At 57.7% G+C, this 16,273-nt stretch overlaps 1 protein-coding gene across 1 annotated transcript; it reads left to right on the top strand.

Moving 5' to 3' along the window:
• The first annotated feature begins 5,568 nt into the window (after window positions 1-5,568).
• Window positions 5,569-12,827, top strand: LOC142002112 (zona pellucida sperm-binding protein 4-like). The gene is made up of 13 exons (XM_074977944.1): window positions 5,569-5,740; window positions 6,549-6,670; window positions 7,701-7,785; window positions 8,065-8,220; window positions 8,624-8,811; window positions 9,406-9,503; window positions 9,765-9,892; window positions 10,238-10,427; window positions 10,511-10,658; window positions 11,102-11,189; window positions 12,026-12,142; window positions 12,178-12,180; window positions 12,694-12,827. The coding sequence occupies exons 1-13, from the start codon at window positions 5,569-5,571 to the stop codon at window positions 12,825-12,827; spliced, it is 1,629 nt and encodes a 542-aa protein (XP_074834045.1).
• Window positions 12,828-16,273: the final 3,446 nt, after the last annotated feature.

Raw genomic sequence — 16,273 nt, 5'->3', positions numbered from 1 at the left:
GCCCCGCCCCGATGATGTCATGTCCGGCCAATCAGAGCCTAGGACGGGGGGCCAGGAAGGGCGGGGCTCTTAAAGGAGCCGGGCATGGAGCGGGGCGGGATGACAATGGGGGGTTCAGAGGGTAAAGTGCGGGGGGCAAAGAGGGTGGGGCTAGGGACAGCATAGACAGAGGGCGCCGGGGTGTAAGGGCAGGGGGGTATCAGGGCCGGGGGGTATAAGGATGGGGTGCTGGGTTGGGGTATTGGGGTGTGGGGCATTGGGCAGGGGGGTATCAGGGAAGGAGGGTGCTGGGTTGGGGGTATTGGGACAGGGGTATCAAGGCTGGGGTGGGGGAAATCAGGACTTCGGCGGGTTGGGAGATACTGGGGCAAAGGGTACCAGGGTTTCACATATTGGGTCTGGAGCACTAGCCCGGGGGCGCATGGAGGCTGGGAGACCGGGGGCATTGGGCTGGGATGGCCCATGAGGCCTGCAGACATCAGGGCTGGAGTTTGGGGCATTTCAATGCTGGGAAATAGGGAGGTGTCAGGGCTCTCCCGGGCCCCCTACACCACATTGCCACAAGTACGGAGAAAGAGCACTTCCACGTGGGTGCCAAGTACTCCATTACAGACGTACCTGAGAGACCAGTTGTGGTAACAGCACTTACATACTCAAAGCACACGTGCAAGGGCTTTCAACTCCCGTACTCCCTGCGACTGTCTGGCCAACAGATGGACAACTACGTAAATAATAAAAGTGCCAAGCGGAAGAGAAAGAACAACAGCAACTTTCTATTCATCTCCACATGGAATAACTATGAAAACAACCGCTTACAAATGTACACAAAATTCTACATTTCCTTCCCATTTTACATGGCCATACAGCTTCAAATAACTAGTTGGATCATTATGCCTCAGTCGATTGTCACAACAACCCGAATCTCATTCAAAAAATGTTCATGGGCAACTCTTCTCTGATCTCAACTTGCAGCCGACGCAACGTAAAAAATGCCCGGGACACAGAACCAACAATGAATTACTTTGTGCTTCTGTCACTCCCAGTGGTATCACAGGTCAAAATATTCCCAAAGCGCTTTCTCAGCCCCTGCTTCGAACAAGAAAAAATGCCCCCAGCAGACAGAAACTTCGGGGTCTGAAGCTCCCCAGCCAGGTTCTAGAGGCTGCACAGAGTCTGGGAGAGTGGGGAGCCAAAAGCAGATTTGCTTTTTTAAAGTTAGCCTTTAATGCTTCAGAACAGGGTGAAATACAAGCGCTAAGTACAGCGTATGTAAAGTACTTAAGTACAAGCGCACACAGTACTTGAAATACATAAGTATGTACTCGAGTACAATTGTACTTACATATGGGAGAACACAGGGCTGGGTGCATGAGGGCTTCACAGCCAAGGGCTCAGAGTGGGATGGGGGAGCTCGGGGGGGCACATTTACAAAGAGCAGTAGTCCCTGCTGTGTCCATACGCACCGACCTCCGACCGTCCCATTAGTGCCTTCCCCTTTGCCCCACTCAGAGCTGGGGTCACCCCAGCTCAGGATTAAGCAGCAGCCTCAGCGGGAGCAGACAGCTGTAGCTGTTGCTTCCCCCCGCTTGGCGCTTCCCCCCGCTTGGCACTTCCCCCACATGCTGCTCGGCTGGCTTTGTGCAATCGAGACGGTTAAACTGCCTTTCCCTCCTCACTGGTACAGCTGGCCATGCCCCCACCGGTTTGCCCGGGCATCTGGGCTCTGCCCGGTCTGGTCCAGGGAAGAAGACGGTTTTTGCTGCCGGCAGCAGCTGGCCCACACGCTGCAGGCAAGAAAGGGGGAGAAAAGCCAGTATGAAAACAAACCCCTGGAGCACATGTGTGTGCTGGGTCGAGGGATGTTCTGTTGCCAAAGGCCACCTGCTCCCCAGCCACTTCTGCATTTCCAGGGGCACCCAAACCACAACCCATTTACAGAAGCGGGTGTAAGAACAGGTTATCAAACATTACCCCACACTCACTGCTTCTCTGCTGCATTCTCGTTGGGGCAGGGGCAGGCTCCGGCATGCACAGCTAGGAGCCTGTGTGGAGATCTGCACGACAGCAAAGTGGCTTAGGTTCAACAGCCCCGATCAGCGTTCCCTGTAAGCTGAGCGCTTGGGCAGCCGCCCAGGAGAGATTCAGGTGCTGCCCAGCTGATCAGTAGCGTGCTCAGAGCTCACAGCCTGTGTTTTTACTGGTGTTGCACATCTCCACATGCCTCAGTGCACAGAAGAAAATTTATTCTGCTCATGGATGGAAATAGTTGGAGGGAACCCTGATCGCAGTATGGATTTGGTTATCCTGCAGCCCCACCCTAACCACAGGAGCTATTCAAAGCCGCATAGAAACATGCGCACAGACCTAAAATACCTGTGGGGCTAATGCAGTCTCTCAGGCTTGAGACCCTCTTCTGTGGTCCCGACGGTGTGACCCTAGGCCAGTCACTGAGCCACTGGGATCCTCAGTCCCCCGCCACCCGCTGCAGATTTGTCTGTTGCAGTGAGTAAGGAGCATCCCACACTTTATAAATATCCAGCACCTCGCCCAGCAGGGTCCAGGTACTGCTGGAGTATAAACCCTAGCCACAGCCTTGGAGGAGCCAGTGTGATGGGATGCAGGTGCTGTCATGACATGGCATCCTTGTCCCAGAGGAGGATGTTTGAAGAGTTGCAAGCCCCGAGGTTAGGCTGGCAGAGGCCAAAACGTGTGACCTTCTAGTGGCTCTTTGGTTGGGCAGCTTGAATACCCACGGCTCATGGCCCTCACAGCAGGCGCAGCAGAGAGAAGGTGAGGATGAAGTGGGCTGCCAGTTTAAACTCTTGCATCTGACTCTGGGGAGGAGCCCTAGCGCAGGGAAGGTGCTGGGGGAAATGAACGCAGCGTTCACTGGGAAAGACAGCTCTGTGCAAGTCACCACTGCGCAATACCTTGGCCTCTTTCTGTCCAGTCCTATTTTCAAATCTAGCAACAGGGGGAAGAGACCTGTAGCCATGACCCCAGGGAAGGTGACTTGCCCCTGGGCAGTGAAACAGGGGATGAGGCATTGGGGCTCTTGCTAGTTATGCTCCACAACTAGCACGGAGCTGGTTTCACCGCTGCTAGAGCCTTCAGCTGAGAAAATACAACTGACACCTGCTGATCTGCCTGAGAATTGAACATGTGTGCACTGCACACACACTCAGCTGTCCCGCTGCAAAGGGAGTTCGATGTGTGCTGTCTCCCTGTACAAGCCTTCCCATTTTACAGATGGCAAAACTGAGTCACAGAGCTGGGTTGTGACTTAAAATATGGGGTGACATGCAACTCAGAGCTGGAAGAGACCTTGAGAGGTCATCAAGTCCAGTCCCTCTTGGCAGGATCAAGCACCCTCCCTTTTTTCCCTTAAATGTATTTGTCCCAGATAACCTAAATAGTCCCCTCCAGGGCTGAGCTTACAACCCTGAGTTTAGCAGGCTAATGCTCAAACCACTGCACTATCCCATTCTGGGAAGGTTACCTACAATGGGATCAAACCAGGCCACCCCAGCAGCAAAGTCTTTGCTTTCACCCAGAGGCCTCGCTGTTTCCTTTGAGCTGTGCATGGAAATGTGTCCTGACATGGACCGTAGGCATTTCTCCACACTTGAATAACCCACCGCAGGAGTCAGACATCAGCTAACCCTAGGATGTTGCTCTGTATCATTAGCCTGATTTTCAGAGCTGAGACCATGTCTACAAGGCAAAGCCAGTGCAGCGTTACTGACGTTAAAGATGTGCTAAAACAGGGATCAGCAACCTTTCCAAGGCAGAGTGCCGATATTTGACCTTTTGACTGCTACGGACGGTCCAAGGGCTTTGAGCAAGCGTTCAGCTGCCTGGAGCAGGAAGGGTGGGGCTGAGCTCCCACCTCGGGTGCTGATGAAAATTGGCTTGTATGCCGCCCTTGGCTCCCGTGCGGGGGGTTGCTCACCCCATGTTAGAACGACAGAAGCCACCTGCATCTGAAAACATCCATTTATGTGCAACTAGCACCCGAAAAAGGAAAGAGAAGGTTAGGAATCATTTAAAAAAGGATAGCAAATAAGACAGAGAATTTCTTATCGTCTCCCTATAAACCCCCGGTAAGCTCATCTTTCTACACAGCTGACAGGTGTGGTTGCTTCATCTCAAAAAGAAAAAAAAAATCCTGGCATTGGCAAAAGTTCAGACAGGGACGGCAAAAAGGGTGAGGGGTTTGGAACAGCTCCCATATGGCGAGGGAGTAATAAGACAGGGACTTTTCATCTTAGAAAAGAGGAGCTAAGGGGGGATAGAATCATAGAACATGAGAACTGGAAGGGACCTCAAGAGGTTATGAAGTCCAGTCCCTGCCCTCTTGGCAAAACCAAGCACCCTCTAGACCATCCCCGATAGGTGTCTGTCTAACCTGCTCTTAAATATCTCCAGCAATGGAGATTCCACAACCTCCCTGGGTAACTTACTCCAGTGTTTGACCACCCTGACAGCTAGGAAGTTTTTCCTAGTGTCCAACCTAAACCTCCCTTGCTGCAGTTTAACCCACTTGCTCCTTGTTCTATCCTCAAAGGCCAAGAAGCACATTTTTTCTCCCTCCTCCTTGTAACTCTCTTTAAGGTACTTGAAAACCTCTCTCATGTGCCCTCTTTGTCTTCACTTTTCTAAACTAAACAAGCCCAGTTCTTTCAGCCTTCCCTCACAGCTCACTTTCTCTGGACCTTTCATCATTCTTGTTGCTCTTCTCTGGACCTTTGCCAATTTCACCACATCTTCCTGGGGGATATAATAGAGGTTTACACAATCATGACTGGTGTGGAGAGAGCAAATAAGGAAAAGTTATTTACTTGTTCCCAGAACACAAGTACTAGGGGTCACCCAATGGAATTAATAGGTAGCAGGTTAAAACACAAACAAAAGGAAGTACAGGTTGAACCTCTCTAGGCTGGTGCTCTCTTGTTCAGCAACATCTCTAATCCAGCATGATTTAGTTGGCCGGACAATCACTTACAACGGGAGTGGCCAAGTTTCCCCTCGGTCCCATAAAGTTTGTTTCCAGCCCCCGGTCCTGGCTCTCAATGCTCCATGCTGTTATTTAGCTGTAATTTACCCCCTGTGTCATCTCAGAGCCCAGTCAGCAGTGGAAGTGTTGGTAATGCTGCTAGACAATAACGACCTCCCAATGGTCCAGTCAATTTGCTCATTTGGCACCCGGCAGGTCCTGAAGGTGCCGGACAAAAGAGGCTCAACCTGCATTTCCTCACAAAACACACAGTTAACCCGTGGAACTCCTCACCAAAGGGTGTTGCAAACAGCAGGACTATGACAGGTTTTGAAAAAAGCATTGGGGGGGAAGCATCTTAGAAGGGTGGGAGGACAGTCAGTTTGGAGCCAGTGTAGTGAGTTTCAAATCAAGGCCTGTTGGTGTCACACCTGGTCCATATAGGACTTTAGACTCCCAGGGTTGGCCAATCAGAGCTCCCTGGAAGGTATAAGACCAGCACTGGGGCCTAGAAGGCTAGGAGCAGCAGGATGGGTGACTCAGTTTGTGAAGGGAGGCTGAGGCCTATTGAGATGTTGTGGGTGGTTTCTAGCCTGGTTTTCCTGGTGGTCTGGGCTCAGGGTAGCTCTAGGGAGACAGGTGTCCTGAAGGACATTGGCTGGCTGACCTGTAGGCAGAGAAGCTTGGTGTTCACCCTGCTCCCAAACCAGACTGAGAGAGCATCCCTTGTGCTGAGAGCCCTGGGTAAGTTGAGAATCCTTTTGGGGCTGTTGCTGTGACTCCTGGAGGCAGTACCCCTAGCAGGTGAGGCTGGGGGGTCTGCCACCCTACCAGTTTCCTGGGATCTTGAGCATTGTCTGACTGTCTCCAGGGGAAGTATGAATGGGGGACTCTCAGCATCCTGCAGTGTTCTGACTGTTCCCCCAGGAAGCTGGAGGAGCCTGGCTGGTGAGTAGGGGGGCTCCCTGGCTGGTTCTGGGGAGCTGGCTCAGTTTCTTTAAAGAAACTGACCCACTTTAGATGCCTCTTACTGCTGGGGCTGGTCCACAATGGTCAAACCAAAGGTCCATCTAGCCCAGTGTCTGACAGAGGTCCATGCCAGGTAACCAGCCCTGTCCCTACTGGGGGTGTTGCTCTGGGGGAGGTGTGGCAGGTATGGAGTGATTTGATTTAGCAAATGCCTCTTGGCTTCAGCTGTTGAGGGGAGAATGCACCTCACGTGGTGGGTGAAGGAGCCAAGCAGCTGAGCTGGTGCAGGAAGGTGGGAGGCAGGGTGAGAGAAGGGAGGACGTTCCCTTCCTGGAATAACTAATCCAGGGTGTTGGGCTGTGTCTGCACAGCCCTTGGCCTGTGTGCTGTGAGGGGAGCTCAGTCCAGCCCCCTCATCCCCCATTGCTGATCTGACCCTCAGTCCATGTGGTGAGGGAGAAGCTGGCTGCCTGGGTGACCCCTGCAGAGCCTCCCTGCTCAGGGCCTGGCCATGGGGAGGTGGCAGAGCTGGTCTCGGACTAGAGAGGCAGGCACTTCAGCTGCTGTCCCCTTGGCCTTGCAGATGCAGAAGGCAGACCCCATGCCCTGCAGAGCAATCCTCCCTGCCAGCTGTGGGTAGAGCACGAAGCGGATGGCTCTGTGGTGGTTGAGGCATCCTATGCTGGCTGTTATGTCCAGGAGCAGGTAAGGCCTAGTCTGGAACTGGGGCATCCCCTAGGCGTGGGTTTGGCAGCCCTGCTTATAGAGGCAGAGTCAGGAGACCTTGTTTGGAAGGGCTTAGCCAGAGTGCCCCAGACTGGGTGTGGGAGATGGGGGCTCGCTGGAGGCCCAGCCAGGGTTAGGGATTGGGTGAGGGGGAGACAAGCGCCTTCACCTGTGCCTCAGTTTCCATGTGAGCCCTTCCCCCCCCCCCACCCCCTCAGCTGTCAAGAGGGCTGAGGCTTAGCTGGCACCTGCACTGGGTCCAGAACGGCTGTGAGCCTGCAGCCTTCCTAGCAGGAGGAGGCCTTGACCTGTGCTAGCTCCATTCCCCTCCCTGCCTTGGCCGTGCTCACCCTGGCCTGGCTTCATCCCTGGAGCTGGAAGCAGGCGAGCTCACCCTGGTGAGGGCACTGCAGCTGCTTTCTTGCCCCAGGGATTTGGCCGCTCAGGCCAGCAGTTCCCCTTGCTGGGCCAGCTTGGAGGGTGGAGCCCCCATGCTGAGGGAAAGCTGTGCCCCAGCCCTGCAGTGGGGAGGATCCTGACCATGGCCTAATCCTCACCCTCTTGCCTGCCAGAAAAACTGGCTCCTGCTGCTGTCCCTGGCCTGCTCCTTGGTGGGACCACAGCTCCCTGGTCCCTCCTTCCCCTGAGCCAAAAACCTGCATCAGCTGCTGCTGCTTATGGCTGGGGCCCTGGAACCCTTTCCAGCCATGTGGAACAGGCTTTCTGTGCACCATCGCAAGATGCACACGTCATGCAGGGCTGTGCACGCTCTGCTGATCAGCAGTGTGGCCCCAGCATCTCTCCTGGCAGCTGCCCAAGAGCTTGGCTTGCTGGGAGCACTGCTAGGTCTCCTGCCCCCAGCCCTGGTGGGGCTGATACCTGGGTCTGTCCCTGCCCAGGGCAGGGCTCAGGTGCCTGAACCGTCCTGCCCAGCCCTCCTTGAGCACAGGGTGCTGGGGAGGGGTTCCAGATGGCTGGACATCACTCGTGTCCTCTGCTCCCTACCTAGGATGGTGGCTTTGTGATGACGGTCCAGGTCGAAGGCCCTGGGGTCTCTTTCAAAAAGGAGCTGAAGTGCCCAGACCACAGCCTGGGTAAGGGGCTGCTCCTATTGGTGTTACTGGGGGGGGGGGGGGCTTCCAGGCCTTGTGCCTGTGCCAGCTGCTACCCACTTGCCTGGGTGGGGACCAAGCAAGGGGAGAGGCATTCCCTGGCCTGCCACTTGAGGTGGCTAGCTAGGGCTCCTGGCCCTGGTGCAGGGAGGCCAGGGCCTGTCTGGGTCCCACTGCTCCCCAGGCAGCGTCCTCTGCCCAGACAGGGTGGGATGGTCAGCAGTCAGTCCTAGCAAGCACCAGCTGCGCCTCTCTCCCTAGCAGGGGATGCTCCGAGCCCTGGCGTGTGCTCTGCTGTTCCGCCCTCCTCTAGGCTGCCGTGCGCCGCCCCATCTGTGTCACAACATGACTGCGAGGAGCTGGGCTGCTGCTACCACCCTGGCGACAGGCTGACTCCCTGCTACTACGGTGACAAAGGTGAACCAGGGCTGGGCTCTGGGAGGACACCCTGGTAGCGTAACCCCTGTGCTGCTGGGTGCAGCTCACTGGCCCATGGAGTGGCGCCTAGACCACTTACCCAGTGAGTCCTGCAGCCTTAGCTAAGAGCCAGCTGCCTCTGAGCTCAGGCTCCTGCACCAAGCACCAGAGTTGGTGGCTTGGGCCCAGCTGGCTGTGGGGCCCACTAGTGCCACACAAGGGCCCTCATGGGCTTCAGCACCCGGGGATGGTGTCCCTGCCCTGCTCCATCCCAGTGACTGTCAGGGCAGGACTAGTCCTCTCTGGGCAGCCTCCTCTTCCACCCACTGCTTCCTGGCGGGGCTGGCAGGGTTTCTAGCAGTGGCTACAGCCCCCTGCTGAGGCACTGTGTGGGTCTCCCCAGTGACTGCCTGGTGCACGCCAGAGGGCCAGTTCTCTGTTGCCATCTCCAGGGATGTGACCCAGCCACCCCTAGACCTGAGCTCAGTGCACCTGGTCAGTGCCCATGGCAGCAGATGTACCCCCGTGGCCAGGAATGAGGGCTTCACTGTGTACCGCTTCCCACTCTCGGCCTGTGGGACCACTGTCCAGGTAAGGGGGTGCAGCTGCCCCTCCACTGGGACAGGCCCTTCCTGAACTCCCCACTCGCTTGGGGGGCAGGGGGTCTTGCTCTCAGTCACTGTGGCTAACCCTGGTCTGGGACCAGACCTGTCCCCTCCCCAGGACGGGGCTCTCCAGCTCCAAGGTGGAGCTGTCATGCTCCCTGCAGACCCTGCCCCCAGCTGATGCAACTGCTTGTGGGAGGTACCTGGCATAGAAAGGCCAAAGCCTTGGTAGCAAATGGTGCAGGGGAGAGAACAGGGTCTCTGTCACCTCTGGCAGCTGCACTACAGGCAGCTGGGAAAACAGCCTGTTCAGCTGGCCTGGTGGCGCTGCCTGTCCTGCATGGGACTGGGAGTAGTCGCAGGACCAGAGCCAGGCTGGGCCTCCCCTAGGCAGACAGCTGCCTTTTGCAGCCAAACTCCTACCCCACCAGGTGTGTGGGAGGCTGCCTGAGCGGGGGGCTTTCTGCCTTAGTGGCTGGGGAGGGTGGAGCTGGGTCCCTCCCTCACACAAAGCTGCTCCAGGAGCTTGGCGGTGGGGAACCTTCCTGTGTCTCCAGCCTCTCCCCACTCTGCTCTGCAGGCCTCTGGAGACCAGCAGGTGTATGAGAATGAGCTGGTAGCAGACCACCAAGCGCTCACATCCCACTCTGGCTCCATCAGCCGGGACAGCACTTTCAGGTAATGGACCAGGCCCAGCTTGGAGACCTGTGGGGAGCATGGCCCATGGTCAGGTTGGTCTCTCTCTCCCCAGGGCCCCTCTCCTCCAGGGATGGCTGGGGAGGTACACTGGCTCATCCCACCCATCTTGCTGCCTGCATCCCCTCAGGGGTGGTGGGGACCAGATCCCTGGATCACCAGGCTGGGGAAGGCACTAGCCACCATCTGAGCATGTTCTGGGAGCACCCAGAGGTGACCTGGCCTCTCACTCTTCCCTGCCAGGCTGACCATCCGCTGCAGCTACTCGGCTGAGGAGATCCTCCCTGTGAATGTTGTGGTCTCCACCCTTCCTCCTCCCCTGCCAGCTGCTGGGCAGGGACCTCTGGCCTTGGAGATGAGGATTGCTACAGGTGACCAGACACAGGCTTGCAGAGAGCTAGAGATACTCCTGACATGTAGTAGTGGCCCTTGGCATACCAGGCCAGCCCCTGCAGTGACACAGCATCCTGGGGCTGCTGGGCTTCCCTGCTTGGCTGGGGCCTAGCCTGGGTGGGTGCTCAGATTCTTGGTCTCTGCAGTGACACTCCTGGTGTGCCCCAGCCAGGTCCATGACTCGGGTACTAGGTGGTGTAAATCAGGGCTCCTCCTAGGCACCCACCACTCTGGGCTGGGGCAGAAGCTTATCCTGCTCTGAGGAGCCCATGAACCCACAGCCCTGGGCAGGACGTGATTCTCTGGTTTGACTCTTGCTGCAGACGAGCACTACAGCACCTATTACACGCACCAGGAGTACCCGGTGGTGAAGCTTCTCCGGGACCCACTCTATGTGGAGGTGCGCATCCTCCAGAGAACAGACCCCAGCCTGGTTCTGGTCCTGCATCACTGCTGGGCCACCCCCAGCACCAACCCGCTGCAGAGGCCGGAGTGGCTGATCCTGGTGGATGGGTGAGTCTGAGTGGCATAGACAAGGGGGGAGGCAGAGTGGCAGGTGTGAGTGGCTGCAACCTCCTCCTGCTGCTTTCCTTCAGGTGCCCTTATGAGGGAGACAACTACATGTCCCAGTTGGTGTCAGCGCAAGAGGCCTCAGGGCTGCAGTTCCCATCTCACCACCAGCGCTTCATCGTCAGCACTTTCGTCTTCCTGGACGCCACCTCTCAGAGAGCGCTCTCGGGCCTGGTAGGGTCCTGCACCCCTGCAGGGCTTCAGCCTGGGACTTCCCTGCCTGAGCCAGTGGTTGGGAATCCCACTTAAAGCTCCTTAGCATCACCTTAGGCTGCTGCTGCTCCTTTCCTGGGAGCTTGCAGGGAACACCTGAGTGGGGGAGATTCTCATCCCACCTGTGTGGTGACCAGCACTGGCCTAGCGCAGACCCAGCCAGTGGCTGGAGAGAGGCCATGGGGTGGGCTTGGCAGCTCACCAAAGCTGGGGCGTGCTGTGCAGCCACCCAGCAAGGGACAAATCTGCTCTAACAGCCCAGCACACTGCATGGTAGCAGCCAGCTGACTGCATTGGTCCCTGGCAGCTTTCACAGGACCAGCCATGCCTCCAGGTGGAGGGGCTGGTGACTGCAGGACACAGCCCCCTCAGCTCCTCTGCCAAGCCTGAATCTCTCCTTCCAGGTGTACTTCCACTGCAGTGCCTCTGCCTGCTGGCCCTCTGCACTGGAATACTGCAGGGTCCAGTGCCCCACTGCCCTACCAGGGAGAGGTAAGTTCTGCCATTCTCAGGCCTGGCCCGCCCTCCTCCAGCAGAATACCCCTGCCTAGGGAAGGGGCCATTCAAATGCAGGTATCGGAAGGGCTGGGCCAAGACAGGCCTTGGCAAAACTCCTAAAGTGCATGGAACAACACGTCCCTTCCTTCCCCTGCTCGCTGGGCTGCTTTAAAGGGTTTCATGTCTCCAATCCTTGGACATGGGCTGGATTTGAAATACTGCATGTTGAGTAGCACCTAAGACTTAGGTAACAGCCTTCTCGAGGTCAGACTCTGAAGTGGGTCTAGCTACAAAGCTGGCCTCCTAATTAGGAGGCCTGTGCCCAGAAAAGCTCTCCAGATTCCAATCTGGAGCACTAAGGGGGTGGGGTCTGACCCACAAGCCCATCCCCCACCCCATTGCCTAAAGTGCTACAGACTAACAGGGCCAGCCCAAGACACTCCTCCACACTGCATGTGAGCCACTAAACGTGGAGTGGGAGAGACCTGCCAGCTGTGGGGCTGGGGAGATGCAGGAGAGTTGGTCCTCAGCTGACAACTTCCTGCAGGAAACTAGACTTGTCTTCTGGGCACATGGCCCTCTTCAATTGGCCTTGGGGCCAGGCACCCTGACCCTAGCCAAGTGCCCCAGTGGGATTAGCCTCCCCCTTGGCCAGGGTACAATGTGGTCAGCCCAATGGAAGTGGCATCTCCACTGTCCCAGGATTCTCCCACCTGGGCTGTTTCCCTTGGGGCTGCAGAGGCCCAGCCCATGTGGGGTGGGGGATGAACTCCCCTGGGCCAGGTTCAGACCAGTGTGACAGGCTTCTGACCCTGCTTCTTCCCTGACAGTGAGAAGAGCCTCCCTGAGCCGAGCCTGGCAGGAGGTGCCCCTGAGCCTGGTGACAGCTGAGGGGGCTGTGGACTTCCACAATGGCCCAGAAGCAGAGGAGGCCCTTGGCCAGGAAGGTAATAGAGCAGGTCTGGCAAGGGAGGGAATCCAGAGGGTGCAATGGTCAGGGGGAGCCCCTAAACTGAGGGGCTTGAACTCAAATAGGTGCCATAGGGGACCTAGCCAGGTCCTGTTGTGGGGCTGAGGCTAAGTGATGGCCTCTCTAGAGGGCTCACTGGTCCAGCTGCCCCTGGAGGGACCCTAGAGCCAGGGGAGAAGGGCCCAGACCAGCCTGGCCTGCCTCAGCAGGGCTAAACCCACCTGGAGGCGAGAGGCTCCTCGCAGTGGTCAGGCCTGGTCGTGCAAAGCTTCTTAGTGCCTCCTGGGTGGGCTCTCGTCTGAGGGGCTCCCTCACTCAGTGCATCTCCCTGCTAGAGCCCTGGCAGAGAGCTGCCCTGCCAGCAGCCAGCATGGAACACAAAGGGGCTGCAGGGTTGGCAAAACCCCCCCCCCCCCCCCGGGGGGAGGTGAGGCCCCAGGAGGGCTGTGATGCTTAGGGCAGGTGCTGGCCCTAGCTGGGGCCCTGCCTGCTGTGTGCTGGCTCCTAACCACCTCCTCCTCCCCACAGGCTCCCACGGACGCAGGCTGCCAGAGTGGGGAGAGGCCCTGCTGCTGATGGCAGGGGCTGGTGCTGTGGTGGCAGTTGCTGTGGGGGTGGCACTGGGGCTGAGGAAGCAGTGGGGATGTTCCAGGGGGCTGTAAGTGACTACAAATAAATGCATCAAATGAACAGCCCCTCCTGGCCTCCTTTGGGGGGCTAGCAGGGAGACAAGGCACAAGGAAGGCCTGGCCCAGCCCCAAGGGAGCCAGGGGAAGGGGCTGTTGCCAGGGTGGGAGAACTCAGAGCTCTGGCTCAGAGGGGGAGGACACAGACAGCAGGGCCCAGATCTGCACACAGATGTCTGAACAGCTCAGCAGCCGTGGCCTTTCCCTGGGCAGCACTAATCAGCAGCAACATGCTGCAGGGTAATGAGTGTGGCCCCTGCTGGGAGTGAAACCCTGGGCCCAGGGAAAGGCAAACACAGGCTGCGGCAGCAGGGCTGACCCCGATTGTCTGCCTCTTCCTGGGGGGTCAGAGGCCAGGCTCTGGCACACGGAGCTGAGACTGGCCTCAGGGCAGTGCTGCAGCCTGCTCTGACGTCTCCTGGAGCAAGCAGGATCTGGGGGTGCCCTGGGTCCCCAGCTCTACAGAGCAGCCCTGGGGTAGGGGATGGGCTCTTGATACAAAAAGCTGCCCCTGGCTAAAGCATGTGTGGGGCAACTTCCTCCCCACTTACCTCTAATCCTGGGTAACAGCTGGGGCTGTTCCTCTCCCCTGGCCATGCTTTTAGGGGGAGCCACTCCCATACCGGCTGGGTGAGAGCCTGGCTGCAGGGTGCCCACAGGAGTCTTCAGAGTGAAATGGGTTCAGCCAGGTGCTGGGCAGCTCCACAACCATAAGGGCTCTGCCCTTGGCCAGGGAGGGGGTGCAGGGTCAGGGATGGAGGCTGGGTGTGGAAGGGAGCTCAGGGAAGCAGATGGGGGTATAGCAGCTGAGGGAGTTGGGGTGAAGAGCAGGTAGCAACCGAGGGCTGGGTAGGGGGTGCAGGGGGCTAGAGGGAACTATGCTGGAGATGGGATGTAAGGGCAGGGGGGAGCTGCCTTGAGGAGGGGGTGGGGTCTGGCTGTAGCTGTTGTTCCTGCCCTGGGGGTGCCAGAACCAAGCTGGGGCAGGGCTGCACTTACCCCAGCAGGACTCAGCAGCTGTTCCATGTGGCTCTGAGCCAGGGAGGAGGGAGCTTGGTGCTGCCCCAACAAAAATCTCAGCTCCTGGTGTGTGAGAATCCATTTCCCTGTAGACACTCGGTGAGTAGCCAGAGCACCAATACTCCCCTTCCCCAGGCTGCATTAAAAGGCTTGGTGGGCTGGATTCATTTCCACGAGCCCCCCCCCCACCTACTCCAGCAGACCTGGGCCCTGCTGCACCCCCTGTGGTGAGCCTGGGGTGAACCTAACACTCGCCCTGACCAGGCCCTTGCTTGTCCTCCAAGGGGCAGGATATCCCCTTGTTAAGAGGCCTGTGGCTGCTGCAGGGGAGCTGCTCAGTTTGCCTAGGGGTAGGTAAAGGCACCCCATGGGCCAGCCTAGGCTACACCCAGGAGTGAAGGTGAGTGACTAGTAGCTACAATGGAGCGCCTCCTGCTAGGTGGGAGGGGGCTGCACCTCGGTGCTATGCTCACCCCCACAAGAGGGCAGCATCCTTGGTAGCTCCAGGGGGGTGGGGGAGCAGGGGTGGAAGTGGAACCCAAGTGACAGCTGGAGAAGTTGGCTTATTTCAGGGCCCCCACAGCTGCAGGGGGTGGGGGAAACTCTAGTCCCTATGTTTAACTCTCTTCCACGCGCTCCTCCCATTCTCACCCCTCCCGCAGGGGAACAGGGGTGCCCTGCGGCTCCTTGGCTTGAAGGAGTTTCCAGTTGAGTTCAAGGGCTCTCAGCAGCCTTACCCCTCCCTCCCCTACTGCTGCTCTCAGGGCGTCCCTGTGCCACACACCGAACCCCAGGTAGGTTTCTTTCTCGCTGCTGGTGTTAGGCTGACCCCAGCCTGAGGTGAGCTTCCCCCTGCTCGAGGCTAACGCCTCATCTGGCTGAACTTGCTGGCAGGGGGACAGCTAGGGCAGGCTGGGGTTTGCTGTCCCTCTAGTGCAGCTAGGTGCTCCCTGAGGGGCCTGACTGCTAGTGGGGAAACTCCTGCAGCCAGCTGTGGCTTTTGGTGGGGTGTGAATTTCCTCCCTCCCGGGCAGGAGGCTTGCTCCCATGGTGCTGGGCCCTGGCTGTGTGCTAATCATGTCTCATGCATAAACAGCTGGGCAGGGCCTCCTCAACTAGCTGATTCCTTGCAAGGTGCTGGGGCTGGGCAGAGGATCATTAATGCTTCCCCTGAGCTGCCCAGGCCTGTGGGTGCCTTGCAATGAGCAGAGCAGCTCGGGTAGGGTAGGGGCTGTAAGCTCAGGGCCCTTTGCCAAGCAGAGTCCAGTCCTGCTGGAGCTGGTTGACAGTGGAGAAATCGGAGAGGGTCCAGAGGAGAGCAACGAGAATGATCAAAGGTCTCAAATGTGACCTGTGAAGAGAGGCTGAAAGAATGGGGCTTGTTTAGCTTGGAAAAGAGAAGGTTGAGGGGGGACATGATAGCAGTTTTCAGGTATCTAAAAGGGTGTCATAAGGCAGAGGGAGGGAACTTGTTCTTTTTGGCCTCTGAGGCTAGAACAAGAGGCAATGGACTTAAATTGCAGCAGGGGAGGTTCAGGTTGGACATTAGGAAAAAGTTCCCAACTGTCAGGGTGGTCAAACAGAATCAGTTGCCTGGGGAAGTTGTGGAATCTCCATCTCTGGAGATATTTAAGAACAGGTTTGATAAATGTCTTTCAGGGATGGTCTAGACAGTACTTGGTCCTGCCATGAGGGCAGGGAGCTGGACTCGATGGCCTCTCGAGGTCCCTTCCAGCCCTACTCTTCTATGATTCTATAACAGCCCTGTGGGCTCCCTCAGCTTCATTGCAGGGCTGGGTCCCAAGCTGGAGCCTAGGCCAAGCACCCTGCTCTGTCTCAGTGCACCTTAGATTGCTATTACCAGGGGAGCTGTTGGCAGGGGTGCTGGCACAAGGCCAGGCTGTGCAATGAGGAAACGGCCAGCTGTAGGCCTGTTAGGTATGGAGGGGAGCAGCAGGAGCCCCTGCTGAAGAGTTGCAGCTCCATCGGGGGCACTGCTCTGCCAAGCTTCCCCCAACAGGCTTGCAGAGGGGGCCTGCCTGGATGACAGCTGCGTACAGAGGGGCTTAGACCCTTGCCTGTTTGCTGGGGTCACTTGGAAACATGCCCCAGGCAGGAGCAGAGTTTGGCCAGGCTCAGGTGGGTCCTGAGCGGTGCTCCCTTGGAATTCCTCTAGCAAGGTGTGGAATAAATTTTATGCACCCCTGGAGCCACACAGTGTTTGAACCCCCTCCTGGGCAGCTGCCCCAGCACTCAGCCTACAGGCACTACTGTGTCAGCAGCCCTGGTAGCTCCTGCTGCAAACACCAGCTGCTGCATGCAGAGTTGAGAGCTGCTGCCAGGGGCCAGGTAGGGACCAGAGGCAGTTGCAAGTCAGCACCTCTGACCATCTCCCCCAGCAC

Source organism: Carettochelys insculpta, chromosome 27 (genome assembly GCF_033958435.1).
Source record: "Carettochelys insculpta isolate YL-2023 chromosome 27, ASM3395843v1, whole genome shotgun sequence".
In the NCBI taxonomy this organism is placed as follows: Eukaryota; Metazoa; Chordata; order Testudines; family Carettochelyidae; genus Carettochelys; species Carettochelys insculpta.
Note: the sequence above shows the minus strand (reverse complement) of the source record. Positions and strands in the feature narration are given on the sequence as shown.

What these genes read in the sequence shown, in the direction of transcription:
- LOC142002112 (XM_074977944.1), top strand. Translation starts at nt 5,569, where the DNA reads ATGTTGTGGGTGGTTTCTAGCCTGGTTTTCCTGGTGGTCTGGGCTCAG. An exon ending in AGCCGGGACAGCACTTTCAG is followed by an intron (nt 9,504 to 9,764) that starts GTAATGGACCAG and finishes CTTCCCTGCCAG; the next exon opens with GCTGACCATCCGCTGCAGCT. An exon ending in GGAGATGAGGATTGCTACAG is followed by an intron (nt 9,893 to 10,237) that starts GTGACCAGACAC and finishes CTCTTGCTGCAG; the next exon opens with ACGAGCACTACAGCACCTAT.